This window comes from Diorhabda sublineata, chromosome 3, assembly GCF_026230105.1.
Source record: "Diorhabda sublineata isolate icDioSubl1.1 chromosome 3, icDioSubl1.1, whole genome shotgun sequence".
In the NCBI taxonomy this organism is placed as follows: Eukaryota; Metazoa; Arthropoda; class Insecta; order Coleoptera; family Chrysomelidae; genus Diorhabda; species Diorhabda sublineata.
Genome location: NC_079476.1, coordinates 14,942,619 through 14,959,612, shown reverse-complemented (window position 1 = coordinate 14,959,612; position 16,994 = coordinate 14,942,619). Strand labels below are relative to the sequence as shown.

The following is a 16,994-nucleotide window of genomic DNA, read 5'->3' as shown; positions in this document are numbered from 1 at the left end:
ACCCCTATTTTAAGTCGGTAACTATTATTTGAAAAGTTTAAGCAAAGTGTATAGACTTAAATAATTCCATGTTCGAAAATAAAATTCATCATGGAAAAAAACTATTCAGTTAACCATCACATTTACGCACACAGAGTAAAAGTAACCATTCGTTTCCGCCGATTTGATTTATTTCGTGTATATCTTGGGTGCAACATTAGCATAACCATCAATTTTTTTGCGGTTATCAACAATTCTATTGTCTTCAGTATTGTTTTTATACTCTTCAACGATAAGTTACATTCGTCACACTTGATTAAGCATTTCCATGGAAGAAAACAATTCCAAGTCGGTATATTACGGAAATACGTTTATACTCTTACGAACCTGTCAAGCCGTGAGATATCAGTTCAAAACAATAGCATATTAATAGTTAAAAAAAAGTATGCACAATAACGGTATAAAGATCATAACATAAAATTCAGACCCAGAACTCAACAACTGGAATATGTAGACAAATGAAATATTGGGACTGATTCATAGGCGGCGCACTTGAGTAAATATTTCAAGTGTGAAAAGGATTTGAGATATTTAAGTACCGTCATTTGAGGTTGAGTTCATCGACTAAAATTTATAAATACTTTCGCGGTCCCCTCTTTTTTGTCTTTAGACAATCGAAAAATCATCCGATTTCGATGAATTTTCTTCATTATTATGTATGGAATGATGTATGAAAAAATATATGAGAAATATCTCACCTGGCGATTTCATATAGTTTTATGACTTTAAATGTGATCATAAACGCACTTCTTCGTATATAATCATTAATAACTTTTTACAAAGCATCAAACGTAGTTCATATATTTTTTTGTTACTCTACACAAAAAACGAACATTTGGAAAAAAATATTGAAAAATGCTTGTTTATTCATTTTTTATTTCACTTAAAGGTTTCATAAAGTTTTCTGACTCAAAATGTTATCATAAACGCTCTAGAAAATAAAAAAATCACCAATTTCGATGAATTTTCTCTAAAAAATATTCGTTTTTACGGCGGATTTATGAAAAAAAATATGGAAAATATCTTACCTGGAGATTTCATATAGTTTTATGACTTTAAATGTGGTCATAAATGCACTTCTTGAGATATAATCGTTCATAACTTTTGTGCCAAGCATAAAACGAAGTTCATATGGTTTTTTTAATTTACAAAGAAAAAAAGAATATTTTGAAAAATTAAAATCACATAATAATGTTTATTTATAAATTTTTCACAAAGTCAAATTTTTATAATATATTAATATAAATATTTACAAAAAAACTACGTAACTTATGTAACTAAGTAACTTAAAAAATAATATTTATGACTTCAAAATTTTATATTTGAAATTGTTATTATTTTTAATTGTAAAAAATTGATAAATGAACATTTTTGGTATAATTTTTTTCCAATTTGCTCGTTTTTAGGTATAGATTATGAAAAAAAAACAACTTATTATTACTCATTATTTGGAAAATAGTTATCAACAATTATACGTGAATGAGTACATTTTCATGAACTTTTCAAGCCTTGAAACCAATATAAATTTTCATTTTTTTAATTCCCATAATTTTTTTCGTAAATCCGCCGTAAAAAAGAAGATTTCAAAACAAATTAATCGAAATCGAATGATTTTTTGATTTTCTAGAGCCAAAAAACGAGGAGACCGCGAAAGTATAGAATAAACAAATTTTTCTTGGTGTTAATTAAGTTTTTTTCTTATTGCAGAACAGACGGTATTGTGTAGAAAATATCAAACATTTCAATTTTCCAGAATAAGAGATTTTTACGAGTGAAGAGTACAATAATAATAAGAAAGAAGTTCAAGAACAATTCCACACTGTGACTGAAGAGAGGTTGTCGTTTATATTTTAGACCATATTCAACAAATATCTAATCCCATTTCTAATCTTCTGGGATGAAATTGTTAATTAAGGATGAGATTGATCATAAGACATTTTTATGTTTAAAATTACCAACTATTATCAATTAACTATCAATTAACTAGATTTTCTTGAAGAAATATGCATTTTCTCCAAATAAACTAATTAAACAAAATACTCGACAAAATAAGATAAAATGTCTTACTGTTAAATGGAAACCATAAGTAAAGAAATACAAACAAAAATTCACTTAAATTTACAACTTTTCAATCGAATATTTTATTAAATTTTTAGATTCTGTTCATACAGACTTATATGTAGACCATTCAAGTCCACAGCCTTGTAATATCTCTCCACTTCTTTCGATCCCATGCTTTTTCTTTCCTTTGGTCTACCTCTTTTCCTCTTGCCCTCTGGTATCTTCCATGCAAATCGCTTTAAGAGTCTGTTCTAAGTGACCTAGCAAATGTAACATTCTTGTCTTTATAAACGCACTAATTGGTAACTTATTAAAAAGTGTGTAAATTTCATGGTTTATCTTCTCTCCCATCCTAACTCTGTCTGCTGTACTCCAAAAATTATTCTTAATACTTTTCTCTCCCAGATAATCAATTTCTGTTTAGTTTCATTTGTCATTATCCAAGTTTCACAGTATGTCAGAGTGGTTGTCAAAATTGTCTTATTAATTCGAACTCATAGATGTAGATATCTTTTTCGATGTTAATATTCTTCTAAGACTGTCTGCACAGCTGTTACTTTTGACACTTCGTATTTCTATTTCCTTTTCTTTTTTGTCTTACTTCCACATTTATTCTTTATTTCCATAAACTTTGTTTTGACATTATTGAAGTGTGTTCTTAGTTGTATTGTCGTTTCTTCAAGCTTTCTTTTGTTTTTTGCTATCAACGCCACATCATCGGCATAAGCTGAACATTGGTGACTTTTGTTACATAACAAGCCATTTCTGTTGATTCTTATTATTATACATTCCAAAGCTATATTAAATAGTACCGTTGATAGGGGATCCCCTTGTCTTAATCCTTGCTGTTTTTTGAAAGGTTCAATTTTCTTGTTATAATATCAGTTCGGCCCAAGCACTTCTATCTCATTTTTCTTTTCATCAACGTTTTGCACTATAGCAACATATCGAACTAGAACCAGCAGCAATTTTCCACGCGAAATCTTATTTCTTTTCAGCTCAAAATATTCGGTTTCAGTTCTTTCTTCATTAGCTTCAACTTCAGCGTCTGAATCATGAGCCACCAGCACATTGACATTTGAATTACTGGATGATTCTGTTCCATAAGTTTCAACGCTTTTCCCAGGTTCTACAATCAATTTGTGTCCTTTTATATTTCTTCTAGAAGGCGCAGCCGTGAAACACTGCTGCTGTGGATAATTCACGAATAAGTTACTAACATGTTATTCGAAAACCGCGTTCATGATCGATAGAATAGATTCATGTTGCTTGTAAAGAATTTATTAAATATTTTTCTATGATAAGTAAAGTTGTGGAAAATATTGATTATCTACAAATGTTTGTCAAAGATGTGCTTTTTTCTAGTTCATCAAAACCGATCTCCAGGCTACCTTGAAAGGATGGAAATGCCAACAATCAAAGGTTGTGCGATGTGGGTGGAGTTTTTTGGCAGGCAAATAACAACTGCACACATAGAATACTTTCTGTGAAATGTGATGAAAGATTATCTCCAATGAGAACTTTTCGGTGTGGTAAACGTTTGGCGTAGTGTGAAAAAGCAGACTTAAATCAATCCGAAAAAGTTTGGGCGTCAATCCATTCACGTTGTGTACGGTTATATCGGGATCCAGGGCCAGTACCTCTCATTACAGCAGCCTGGTTCGCCTTTTGGGCCTATTTGAGTTTACTGTTTTCATATTTTCTCTACTTTATAAATTACATAAAAGAAGAAGAAAGGTTCTCGATCCAGAACCGCATATCATTATTCAAATTGCTGTTATAGTGAAATTACAAATGTGTCTTGGATATTTCGGACCCCGATGAAATAATATATTACACTAAATCATGACCCGCAGGGCCGGGATTTCATCTGTTGGCAGGTGTAGGGTATACGATTTCTCTTTATATGCGGTCCAAAGTACATTGTTCATTTTATTTTTTTCAAGTTTAAATGTTGATGAAATATGTTTTTGATGCCTGCCCCGATCGGCTGAAGAAAAATCGTATAAACTACACGGGCCACGAGTTGAAATATCCTCCCAACTTACATGGATTAAATGTCAAACTTTTGACCCTGCTACTAGGGACAAAAGTACGTACTTTCGACTGAAGTATGAAGCATTTTTGTTTTTCCAGAATCGTAACTTTGTCTTTACTTAAGTTAATATACTTTTAGCAGGAAGGTTCTCGAGGATTTCTTTGAAATTATAGAAATATTGGATTATGCTTTCTCCGAAAACCACGTAACTTTTTGATATTTGCTACAAATGTTTGGCTCCTTTTGTGTCTTTCCATCAATTGTCGGACACAATCTCAGCCAGGCATGTTTTCCTTGAACTTTGTAATTTCACATCCTTAACTATCCAAGTAGCTTTTGGCTAAGTAATGCAAGTCAGTTAAAGAAAACCAAAAGCTTTATCCTCGTTTTCAGTTATTTCTGTTTTTCTTCCACTTCTTCTAAGCCTAAGCACTTTGAACTTGTTCGACAAATGGACCAATTATCTTATTAGTTATTTTCAAATTTGATTTTGTAGGCAGCCTGCTTTTAATCTCTTAATATGGGGTGAAATTTATCACTGGATTATGATCAGTTTGCCCTCATATGGCTAACTACTCTAACCCGTGTTATACTAATGTAAAAATTAGAGTGATGAATGTATTGATTACACCTTGCTTCAAATATATTGCTGTCAAGACATGAAAGTTTAGTTGTCCTAATGAATATTAATATTTTCATAGATTTTTGACAGATGTTCACTAAGTACAAGATAATAAAAAAAGTTAAAAACTGTTCATAACATGCCGGTTCACTCACCTGTCTGCTTTTAATTAAAATTAGAAACAATAGATTAGCACGATTCTTTTCGCGCTAAATACAAATCTCGGAAGAATGATCTGGTGATTAATCTCGCACCTGCTTGTTAATTTCACCCCATCTCACGGCATCTCGAAATTCAAATGAAAATGTGCCGCGAGGCAAACAATGAGGCAAAATGAGGAAAAGTATATCAATATGTTCAGATAAATCGATTACCAAAACAGATAACCCAAGAATCAGTTTAACTGATGGTTATCATTAATAGTCATCCATGGAGTCGTTGAAAAGACCTATAGAAGCGGAAACTAGAATCAATTTTAAATTGTGGTAACTGCAAAAGTAGACAAAATTGTAGAGATAAACTGAGCCTCCGTGTTTAACTTATCAAATATAATTGTGAGGAATAATTTTTATTATTAATGTTTATTAATAGCCAGATATTAATAGTATATACACTTACCATGAATTGACTGGTACACTCATCAATCTGAAACACAAATGCATAATATTTATTAAATGTCACACCTTGAAATATGCAGCAATTTTCAAAAATTTTTAGGAATAGTACACAAATTACAAAATTAACATTAATTGGTACGGGGAGGTGAGGTCAAAAAATCAAAACAAACATCAACTTCTCCCCGAGGGAATATTATGCCCCTAATCGAGAAAATATCGACACATTTTCCTTTTCCTGAATCAGAAGTGATCAAACTTTTTTTTCCTCGTAAACCACTTTCAAAACACTTATTACCAGTTTTAGTTGATAGATTGACCCCATATTACTAACTTCTGAAAAATCAGATGAAAATTCAAGTACTTACAATCCCTTTGTAGAATTCCCCGTTGACCCCTGGGGGTGCGCCTGAACCATTTTGGGAATCACTGACCTGAATTCTCTAATAAATTCTAATGGAGCTTACGACGCAGCTTACAATTACAGCTCAGCCAACTCGAAACCTAGCTTTTTGTATTAAGTGCGTAAAAAATTGTTTCGAAAAAATATAAATTTTATACACGAAATACAAAAAAATTTTTTTGTTACAATGTGGATATGAATTTACATTGTCTGAAATATATCACAAATAAATACTTCCAATGTATTTTGACGTGATTTTTTGTACCGATAAGTTATCGCCTTCAAACAAATATTGTCTTGAGACGATAAGTGCAAAAAACGTCTCTGTGGCAGATTTTCAGTCAGAATTATATATAGCAGAAAGTTTAAATAACAAAACTCATATTTTCAAAAAAATATTATATTGTCCATCTCTTTCCAAACAAATTAAAATATCTTAAAAATATGTGGAATCAACTCTTCAAGGAGGAAGTAATACAACAAACGGTAGCAAATTATCCAGAATACAATTATGCAACTTTAGAGACATTGCGTCAAGTTTTGTCAGCATGTGGTTTTAAACACAAAAAATTGAATAAACGGATCAATAACCGAATCGTCAAGGATAGTGTTGCGTCAGATAAAAGACTACCGATGTTCTAATAGACGAATGGGGTATAAAAAGAGCTCAGTTCACGTCTGGTACCCTTCTTAAACCAAACTCCCTCACAAGCAGGTACATTTTACTCGTTTAGTTACGTTTTATAATTTAATATTCAGTTATGAATATATAATATATATAATTTGTTTCCAAGTTCCAAGTAGGACTACAATTAAGTGAATCTGTCTAAATAACAGCGTATAATGCCGTCCAATTTAAAATTATTCGATTGCCTTTTAACGAATCCTTTCATTTTCAGTTTCTTGGATTTTCATTATATTTAGCTATTTCATTAGAATGATTTTATATAAGAGATCAATGACATTCATTTTTTTTAAGAATAATATTTTGACTATACGATTTATATTTTTTTTATTTCATAACTGCGTAGGTGAATCCATAGAAAATACGAATAACAAATTGTTCTTTCATCATTTTTACAATTGAAATTCAAGGTGAACGAGATTTAAAAAAAAATTCTAACGTAACTAATAGCCTCGGTGTCAATGAATCGACTTGTGAAAATAATAATATAAATATATCGTTCAGTAGTTTATAAGACCAGTAACGAATATTTTGTTCAAAAGTTGTGCATATGAAACTTATTAAGAGTTAAATATTCATCTATTAAAGGAAGAAAATTACTTGGGAACTCAAGAAAAGTTCCAATACCATAGGGATTCCAATTACCATCCAAAAAGCAAGCCTTCACTTTTCAATATACCTGTAAATTATTTTATCAGACATTTGAAAAATTTATTCTTAGAATATGTGAAATTTAGGTTTGAGTAAAAATTATCAAGAGCTTTATTAATTATCACTTTTTCTGAAATATATGGAAATGTTTCGGACTAAGATTGTAGGGATTAGAATTTGCTATGAAATAGTGATAACTTGATTTGTTTGTATTAGAAATAAAGATATCTGCAATGTCTGCCCAATTGTATGACATAAGTGAAAAAGTACAGTTCATTTGGAGAAACTTGATAATAAATATTTTTTGTAGTAAATCTTGATACAATTGGTCTCTGAATATGACTTGAGACTAATGATAAGAATGTTGGAAAAGTATTCAGAAGAAAGTTAGTCAATAAGGGAGCTATAACTTTCTAATAACGCTCTAAGAACTGAGCCATTGCATCAAGTTAAAATTTATTTTCAAATTTCATTTTCTACTTTTTACTGCGTTTTAAATAATATATCATTTTCTCATCTCTTATATGTAACAATTTACAAGTTTTTCTACAAAAAATTGTCTTTTTGATTCAGATCTCTGATAGGATTTAATCTACCAACAGCTTTCAAGAACCATAGCATTGAAGCTGTTTCAAATTTAACAAATCATTTGAATAAAGGTTCATATAAATGATTTATTTCATAAAAAATCGTAATCTTGAATCAATTAAATTCTTTCAAGAATATTATTGTCCATATTTCAGTCAAAATTAAACAATAGATCATTTGACTACGGTATTAGTCTCAAAAGTTTACTACAAATGCGGTAGCTTGTTTATAATTTCTTCTTCCACATTATCAAGTAATGACGTGATAATCGCCTATTCTGGTTTCACCGTTTCGAAGAAAGTCGATGAACACCGATGCCATGCCCATTCCAAAAACTCTTCCTTTTGCCTTTTTCGGAGAAGGTTTGACTCAAATCGTGTCAATAAAAACTGGACAATGATTATTCCAATGCGCTTTTGGTCCAAAGTAAGTAAACACCCTACCCAATGCGCGGGTAGCTTTCGTATGCATAATTATTCAGTATGCTGATAGCTTCTTTTTAGAGGTCTAACCTCAAATCAACGGCCGTCCATTACCATTTGTTGGACTTTTTTGATGATATCGCTGGTAGTCGCATATTTATGCCGACCCAGAAGTTGATACGGCCTGATTTAAATTCAGCTGCCCGATCGCAAATAATAGTGCTGAGTCTCTGTATACAGTGTCTAGTCTAGAAAATTTCTCAATGCTTGCGCAAATATACTTTCAAACTTATATGATAAGTGACATCTTTATATTGGACTTTTCTGACAACCGTTGTATAAGGAGAGGACTTAACCATACGACAGACAACACCTCCGTGAAGTTGGCCTCCTGATTTAATTATTTTGAAATTTAGTTGCTGCTAATCGTTAGATAGGATAAAAGAGAAAAGAAAAATCGTTAGAGAGTAATTAGTTTTTATATAAAAACGATTTTAATTTATTCTGTTGGGTCCCTGATGGACTTGAAAGTTTATTTTTTTTAATCGCTAGCGAATCGTTAGAAAGAGTAAAAAAGAAAGGTAACATTGGTAGAGAGTGATTATTTCAATCAATATCAAATAATTACCAAACCTAACTTCATCTAACCCGATTCGATCCAATTATTACGATTACTTGTCCCCCTAGTTTAGGTTAGGTTAGATTATGTAATTATTAATTGAAATAATTATTCTCTGACAAGTTTTCTTTTCTCTTTTATCCTATCTAATGATTAGCATTAACGAAATTTCAAAATATTTAATTCAGAGGGCCAAATTCACGGAGGTTCAGTCAAAGCATTTTAACTTACATCCGTCTACATCCTATCTTTAAACTTGAATAACCCTTTATATATCGTGGTTTATAGAAAATTGAAAAATATTTAAAAATACATTTCTCTCATATTTAAGGGAAATAGTTTGTAGGTTTGCTTTCATTCAAATTACTTTCACCCTATAACAGAAAAAGACACAACTTAAATATCAATTATATATAGGTTGGATGATATCTTATTTTCAAAGTAGATCAACAACCTTTTCAATAAAAGCAAACACTCTATAATATTCATTATAGATCCATATCGAGTTAATTTTCCTCTTATCGGTTCAATTTTCCTATTAATAAATATCTCTTTGAAATTAGTAACGCTGAGGAAATTATAAATATTCCCCATATCTTGTAGCATCTTCTATTCCTAGAATTTCGTAGTTTAATTTAAAAGCTCTATAACATTCTATTGAATAAAAAAATTAATCAAGGCAAATTATATTATTAAATATTCCATTAATTATTCTAATGTTTCGTGTATAGTCATAAAAAGCAAGAAAACCAAATTTCAAGTCGATATATTGTTTAGAATGAAAATTTGGTTGGAAAAATCCATCTTAACAGACAGACAATGTATTGCAAAGTCACTGGATTGTGGCCTTTAAATAAAAATGTCTTCAGTGATGTGGACTTTATTGCTGCGCAACAAAATGCTGTAATAGACGGTTGTACAATCAATATCCCTCTGCTGGAATCAAGATCTGAAACTGGTCAAGTTCTGGTAGAAATACCTACACCACAAACAACTGCTAATTTACAACCTGAACCTGCACCTTCGACTTCTGGGCTTAATCGCAGCAGTTTGGGTCTGGTGTCTCCGTATGCCATAAGTCCAGTCCCAGAGAAACGAAGAAAAGTATCTAGCTGAGGAAGAAAAGCTGCTGTAGCAGCAGTCATAACATCTTCTCCCTACAAAAATGATTTAGAAAATAAAAATATGAAGAGACAAGAAAAAGAAAGTAAATTAGTCAAGACAAAGAATAAGAAGAAAACTGCGAAGAGAAACAGACAAACAAAGAAAAATAAGGATGATAGTGAAGAAGAAAACTCTGAGGAACTTGACGTTATCCAGTTTGATGAAGGTAGTGAACATGATGAGTTGATGGACCAAGTACCTCCTGACTCTGCTGATACAGTATGTATGTTCTGTTCAAGACTTTTTTCCATGGATAAAAGTGGAGAAAGCTGGATTAAATGCTTGATATGTGGGCTTTGGTCACATTATGATTGTGCTGGTCCAGAGTTTGATACTTGGATCTGTGACTTTTGCAAGTAATTATGTAACTTCTTTCATTTATCACAATATGTTATATTCATTTAATTGATCTCAAAGATATTAATGTCCTTTGGGGCAAAGTATTTATCGAATAAAAGTTTTCACAAGACACCGACCGAAAATTTTTCACTGAGGATAACCAATTATCTTCCGATTTTAAAACTAATAAGTATGTACATACCGAGCCTTAACCTATCAATATAATTAGTTTATATCGTTCCATCTTTAGATATAGGTCTTCCTCAACCTTTCTGAATCTTATCAGGTTTTGACTTATTTATCCATCTAGATCAGGCGTTTTCCTTCAAATGGTTGACTCATCTCCTTAGTAGTCTTTATGTGCTTTTTTTATTTTCAGGGTCTCCAATTTGTAATAGTTAGGATCCATCTTTCGTCCTTTTTTCTGAGGTTATGACCAACGAAATTTTATTTTAACTACATCTTCTTTATCGCCTTCTCATCTACTCGTTATGAGGATATATTGATATCCGGTTAGCCTAGAGTAGTTCCATGCACAAACAAAATATTGCGTTACCATACCAACGAACAATAACTTATTAGAAGTGTAAGGGTAAAGTTTGACGTCAAAAAATTGTGAAAATCGAAAAATTGGAAAATCGAGCCATTATCAAGTACCTATATTTAAAAGGGTTAAGAGGTAAGCAGATTTACGAAGATATGCTTAATACCCTTGGTGATGACAGTCCTTAGTATGCAACCGTGAAAAATTGGACTGAAGGCTTCCAAAGAGGTAAATTTTCCATTGAAGATAATGAAGGCAAGTTCCTATATCAGTCCCCGAAAATATCGATGCAGTTCATGATATGATTTTATTAGACCGTCAATTTGGGTTGAAATGAGTATCTGAAGCACTGAATACTTCATACGAACGCGTTTATCATAGTTCCCGTCAATTTGGACATGAGAAAAATTGCTGCAAATTGGATCCCCAAATGTTTGAATGTTGACCAAAAGCGTGCAAGGGTAGAAGCATCGCGTTCGATCTGTGCTCGATTTGAAAACGATGTAGATTTCTTAAACCAAATTGTTAATATGGATGAGACTTGGATACATTTCTACGATCCATAAACAAAGCAACAATCGATGGAATGGCGACACTCTGGTTCTCCAAGACCTAAGAAGTTTCGTATTCAAAAATCTGCTGGAAAAGTTCTTGCTTCAGTTTTTTGGGATTACCATGGAGTAATCATGATTAATTTTTTGGGTAAAAGGGTAGAACAATAGCTGGAGTTTACTATTCGACATTACTGACTACTCTACAGAAAAAAATTAAAGAGAAAAGGCGCGGAAAGCTATCCAAAGGTGTTTTGGTTTTTCAGGACAACGCCCCTGTACACAAATCTCATGTTGTGATTTAGGGTTTGAATTACTAGAACACCCCCCTTATTCACCAGATTGTACTCCGTCTGACTGTCATCTCTTTCATCAACTGAAAAAAGTTTAAAAGGTCGTAAATTTTCTTCCAACGAGAAGGTAATAAAAGCTGTGGAGGTCTGGTCTGCAGAGCAAGAAGAAACATTTTTTTAATGTCTAGACACGTTGCAGGTTCGCTGTAATAAATGTATCCAATTAGGAGGATATGTTGGGTAATAAAATATTTTGACATAGAAATTTTATTTGGTTTTATAGAAGACTAAGAATTTATCAATATATCCTCGTATGTAGTAGAATAAATCTTTGAATTATATTCCATGAAAATAATTTATTAATCTAGTTATAAGTATTGATCAGAATAATTTACACTGACCTAGTTATTAAGTGTTGCATATTCAATTGGTTTATACAATAATATTGTGTCAGCTCTATTTTATATGAAAACTCATTTGATTACCTCTTCCATTATCATGTATACGCAAGAAGTTATAGTGAACCCATTACACTCTTTCTATCTATCAATTTATACCTAAAATTTGTTTTTCCATTGATCTTTGCGCCTTCATTAGGTTGTCCACGTTTGATTTTGTAAGTGTCCATGTTTTAGTTCTATATGTTAAAACTGAGATAACACAATGATTGCATAAAACATTGGTTTAGAGATATTTGGTGTATCTTTTATCTTCTAGTATGTATCATAGCTAATCTAACTCGCGTATTCTAAATTACTACACAAATATCTGGACTGTTCACCAAAGTTTGTTAGACACAATACAATGAAAGTTTTCGAACTCCTGGCTAATTATACTTTCACAAAACTGATATTATTGATGCTTTTTAGAAAGACTATAATAGCCTATAAAAAATTTTAACGTATATGTATGCCGTTATTTAGGCTTTTCTGCATTTTTTTTGTCTATGGATGATAATGAATATGTTTGATACAGTTCCGTGATACTTGACATTCTTTTATTTAAGTCTTTATGTCTTTATGTTGGTCTGTTAATTTCCCTTTCCTTTCTTTACTTCTTTTGACTTCTCTTTTTCTTTTCCATATATTTATGAAATATTTTATATTATAATTTGTTTTAAGGAAAGAAAAATATTTTGTTATGTTAGGAATTAATTATCAAGGAGTAACACTGCTATATATATATATATATATATATATATATATATATATATATATATATATATACAGTGCTTTTCAGATAAAAGTATCCACCTTTAATAACTTTTGTAATACTGGTATTTCGAAAAAATCCAAAAACACGTCAATTTATGTTGGAAGGGGCAAGCATTATGGCTTATTTAAACTGGAAAAGCCACCCCCTCACCCCTAGCAGCATCCCCTTTACTTTTAAATTACTTTTCATATTTTTTATGTGAAATTTGGATACTCCTCTTTGAGCTGATTCCAAAAATGTATAATACTTGTAGGTTAAAGTGGTTAGTTTATGAGATAAACAATTTTTCTTTTAAGAGCACAAATTTTACTTATTATTTACTTTCACCTTATTTGCCTGTACTAAAATGGGTTGTACAACAGTTAAAACTCTTTAATCTTTTTAACCGTGCAATTTATTCTACTTAAAAAATCCAAACAACAAAAAACTCTACTTTTTATTAAAGTTTGACATTGTCAAAGAATTTGTAGTCACTATTGATAGTGTAATTTGATACATTATTTATTTTGTTTCTCTGAAATGGTTTACTCTTTGCAAGAAAGAATTGAAATTGTAGGTTTATACCACCAAAATAATAATTGTGCAAGAGCTGCTGCTAGAATATTTAACGAATTACATGACGGAAGACAAGCAACTCATAAGTATGTAATTCAACTGATGGAGAAATTTACCACAACAGGGTCTGTTTGCAATAAAGTGCATAAGCGAGAGGGACTCGTAAATAACGAAGCAATCCAAGTGGCAATTTTAGGGCAAGTCAGCTTAGAGGCTCAACAACCCCAATCGTTGTCAAAAATAAGTAGAGCGATCGGTGTTTCATCTTCTACAGTTTTCCGAGTTCTACATAAATTCAAGTACCACCCATACAAAGTTAAGTTGGTGCACGAGTTGAATGAAGATGATTTTGATCGTCGTCTAGAGTTTTGCGAATCAATGACGCAAATTATCAATAACAATCCACAATTGTTAAACAATATTTGCTTTTCTGATGAATGCTCATGGTCATTAAATGGCTTAGTAAGTAGGCATAATTGTAGATATTGGGCTGAAAGTGATCCACATATTATGCGTGAATTCCATACACAACATCCCCAAAAGTTAAACGTTTGGTGTGGTATCCTAGGTGACCACATTGTCGGACCTTTCTTCATCAACGGAAATTTAAATGGTGAATCATATCTTGAGTTACTCAGGGAAGGGGTTGACCCACGTATTACAACAATAATAGAAAATGATGATAGCCTTTCCGAAGATTTACTGTTATTTCAACAAGACGGAGCTCCCCCACACTATGCTATGCCTGTCCGACAATTTTTAAACGAAACATTCCCCGCTCGTTGGATAGGTAGAAGGGGGCAGATGATGGAGTGGCCACCTAGGTCACCGGATTTAACACCCCTAGACTTCTTTTTATGGGGGTATTTAAAAACAAAAGTTTATGCTACCCAACCAGAATCTCTGGATGATTTACGAAGTGAATGGTACTCATTTTGAACACTTATTTTAACTTCATAATAAATAGCACAGTTAAAAAATTAAAGAGTTTGAACTGTTGTACAACCCATTTTAGTACAGGCAAATAAGGTGAAAGTAAATAATAAGTAAAATTTGTGCTCTTAAAAGAAAAATTGTTTATCTCATAAACTAACCACTTTAACCTACAAGTATTACACATTTTTGGAATCAGCTCAAAGAGGAGTATCCAAATTTTATATAGAAAATAAGACAAGTAATTTAAAAAAATAAAGGGGATGCTGCTAGGGGTGAGGGGGTGGCTTTTCCAGTAAGTTTAAATAAGCCATAATGCTTGCCCCTTCCAACATAAATTGACGTGTTTTTGGATTTTTTCTAAATACCAGTATTACAAAAGTTATTAAAGGTGGATACTTTTATCTGAAAAGCACTGTATAGTTTATTTTATTCTACAGATTTTTCGGATATTTGTTTGTATGTATTTTGCCGATATGACATATGGTTTTAACAGATTGAGAGTAAATAATATCTTAAAAACATACAACAACAGAAGATATGAATGTAACCACTGGAATCAGACAAAGAAACTCACTCAGTACCTTTATACTGTCCTTATTACTGTGCTTATTGCTAGAGATAACTTCCAAAGGCTACTATATTCTTAAAACATTACAAGAAAATAACTAAACTTGTTCATCAATAGCGAGAAAACCAGATGTCTAGTGACGTCTAAAGAACCGATACGATGTAAGTTAGAAATCTACTCAAAAATTAATGAAACCGTAGGAGAACAAAGAGAATGTGACAGAGAAAAACGTATAACTTTTCAATGGCTGGTTTTCATCTTTCAGGGAAGACCTGCTGGCAATGCAAAGGCTACTAATAGCCTACTAATATGGTCATCTATGTTAGAAAGGAGAAGAAAGGGAAATGTTGTAGTTCTGTTGGAATTGTTTTGGTGATTGGTTTCCTTTAGTTTTGTTACAAATATAATTTACGAGACAACCTCTAATTATGACTTTCGTTCTTAACTACACAAATATTTTTACTAACAAAATGATCACGTGAAGAACTAGTTGTCGTCAGGTATAGAATAACTATGCAATTTCGAAAAAAATATCCTATTCAGTGTCTTGTCTTATATGTCCTTATTACTCAAAAAGAGAACACAAACTAACAAATTTAGAAAACATTAACTCAATTCATGTATTCCAAATTAAGAAAATCTACTTCACCCTGTATAGAAAGTTCTGGAAAGTTTTCACTAAAAGAAGAAAAATGTTTTATTTAGACAATACTTCTACACATGAAATTCTATTCTTTGTTCGATACGTAAAAAACTAACAAACATAGTTTTGATAAATCCTATAGTTTATAACCTACTCATTGCCTCCTTTAACTTTTGAGATATCAATTTGAAAATTTGAGGGATTATAGCCATTATTAGCCTTCACATTTTAAAATTATTTACAATCATACAGGATGTTCCAGAATGGTGTGCCATATGAAAGCTACATTTTTTCAAAATTAAAATTTTATCCCATATTTGAAATCAGCTTGACTTCCTCATTACAATGATATAGGTTTATGATGTGTTTTACTGGGTATTTAGAAAGTTAATTTTCCATAAAAATCGTAACAAGTTCAATACCCTGTATAATGTAAGGGAAATCAAAAATGAAGATGAGTTACGGCCAAAGTATTCGAATAGTAGTGGATATTGTAGATAATTATTCATTTCGTTAATATTTATTGATACAGGTTAAATCAAAATACTAATATATTAATTTCTTGGTTTTTTTAAATGAATCACTGTCTATTTTATGTGAGTATCGAAAAGTACTACATACTAAGTAAAATTATTAGTTCTTGAGATATTTTGATTGTTCTGTGCTAAATAATGATTGTATTATAATTAACTTGACTTGATGTAAAGAAAAATAATATTTTGAAGGTAAGCTTTACGAAAAGTTAATTAACAGCTAGACTTTTTCGACTATGTTCTGTTTGGAGAAACTTTCACTATTGAACATCAACTAATCCATATTACATGGTAACACAGAGTCGAACTAGATGGTTATTGAATGTGTGGGAAGGTATCGTTGGTGAATATGTAGTAGGACCGTATTTTTTGAGGAACATTTGAATGTTGAGATGTATCGCTAATCACTTAATTAATAGTAAGCTGCATCAACCATTCCTGGAAGACTAATCGGAAGAGGTACGGTACGGTGGCCACCAAGGTTTCTATAGAAATGCTCCGTAATGTGAGTAACTCTTCCAATTATATCTTTCAAGCATGCATAGATGTCTTTGAAGGTCATTTTGAATACCTATTGTGATAATCAAGCCGTGGACGTGTACAGTATGGAATAGGAAAGTCTTTTAAACGTTTTTTTCTTTGTATTTGCAATTTAACCTTTACAATATGAAACAGCAGTGATAAAATGTCAGTTTTTGGGAAATAAATCATATCCAATCAACAAAAGTATGTAGATAAATTACCCAGTATTTACCTACATTTTAAAAAACTAAGAAAATAATATATTAGTACTTTGATTCATCCTGTACTAGACTCAATAAATAATTTTCTATAATTTCCAGTACTATTGAATTCTTGAATTTCACTTATATTGTACAGGGTATTGAACTTGTAACGATTTTTATGGAAAA

At 31.5% G+C, this 16,994-nt stretch overlaps 1 protein-coding gene across 4 annotated transcripts in view; it reads right to left on the bottom strand.

Annotated features, from left to right (window-relative positions):
* LOC130442005 (leucine zipper putative tumor suppressor 2 homolog) overlaps positions 1-16,994 on the bottom strand; it is a 301,746-nt gene that overhangs the window by 153,896 nt on the left and 130,856 nt on the right. For all 4 annotated transcript variants that reach the window (XM_056775950.1, XM_056775949.1, XM_056775952.1 and 1 more), the window contains one exon: positions 5,379-5,405. Coding sequence is in view for 1 of the 4 variants with exons in the window: in XM_056775953.1 (XP_056631931.1) it covers positions 5,379-5,381 (3 nt within the window). In the remaining 3 variants the exon portion in view is untranslated. The remainder of the gene's footprint in view (positions 1-5,378; positions 5,406-16,994) is intronic.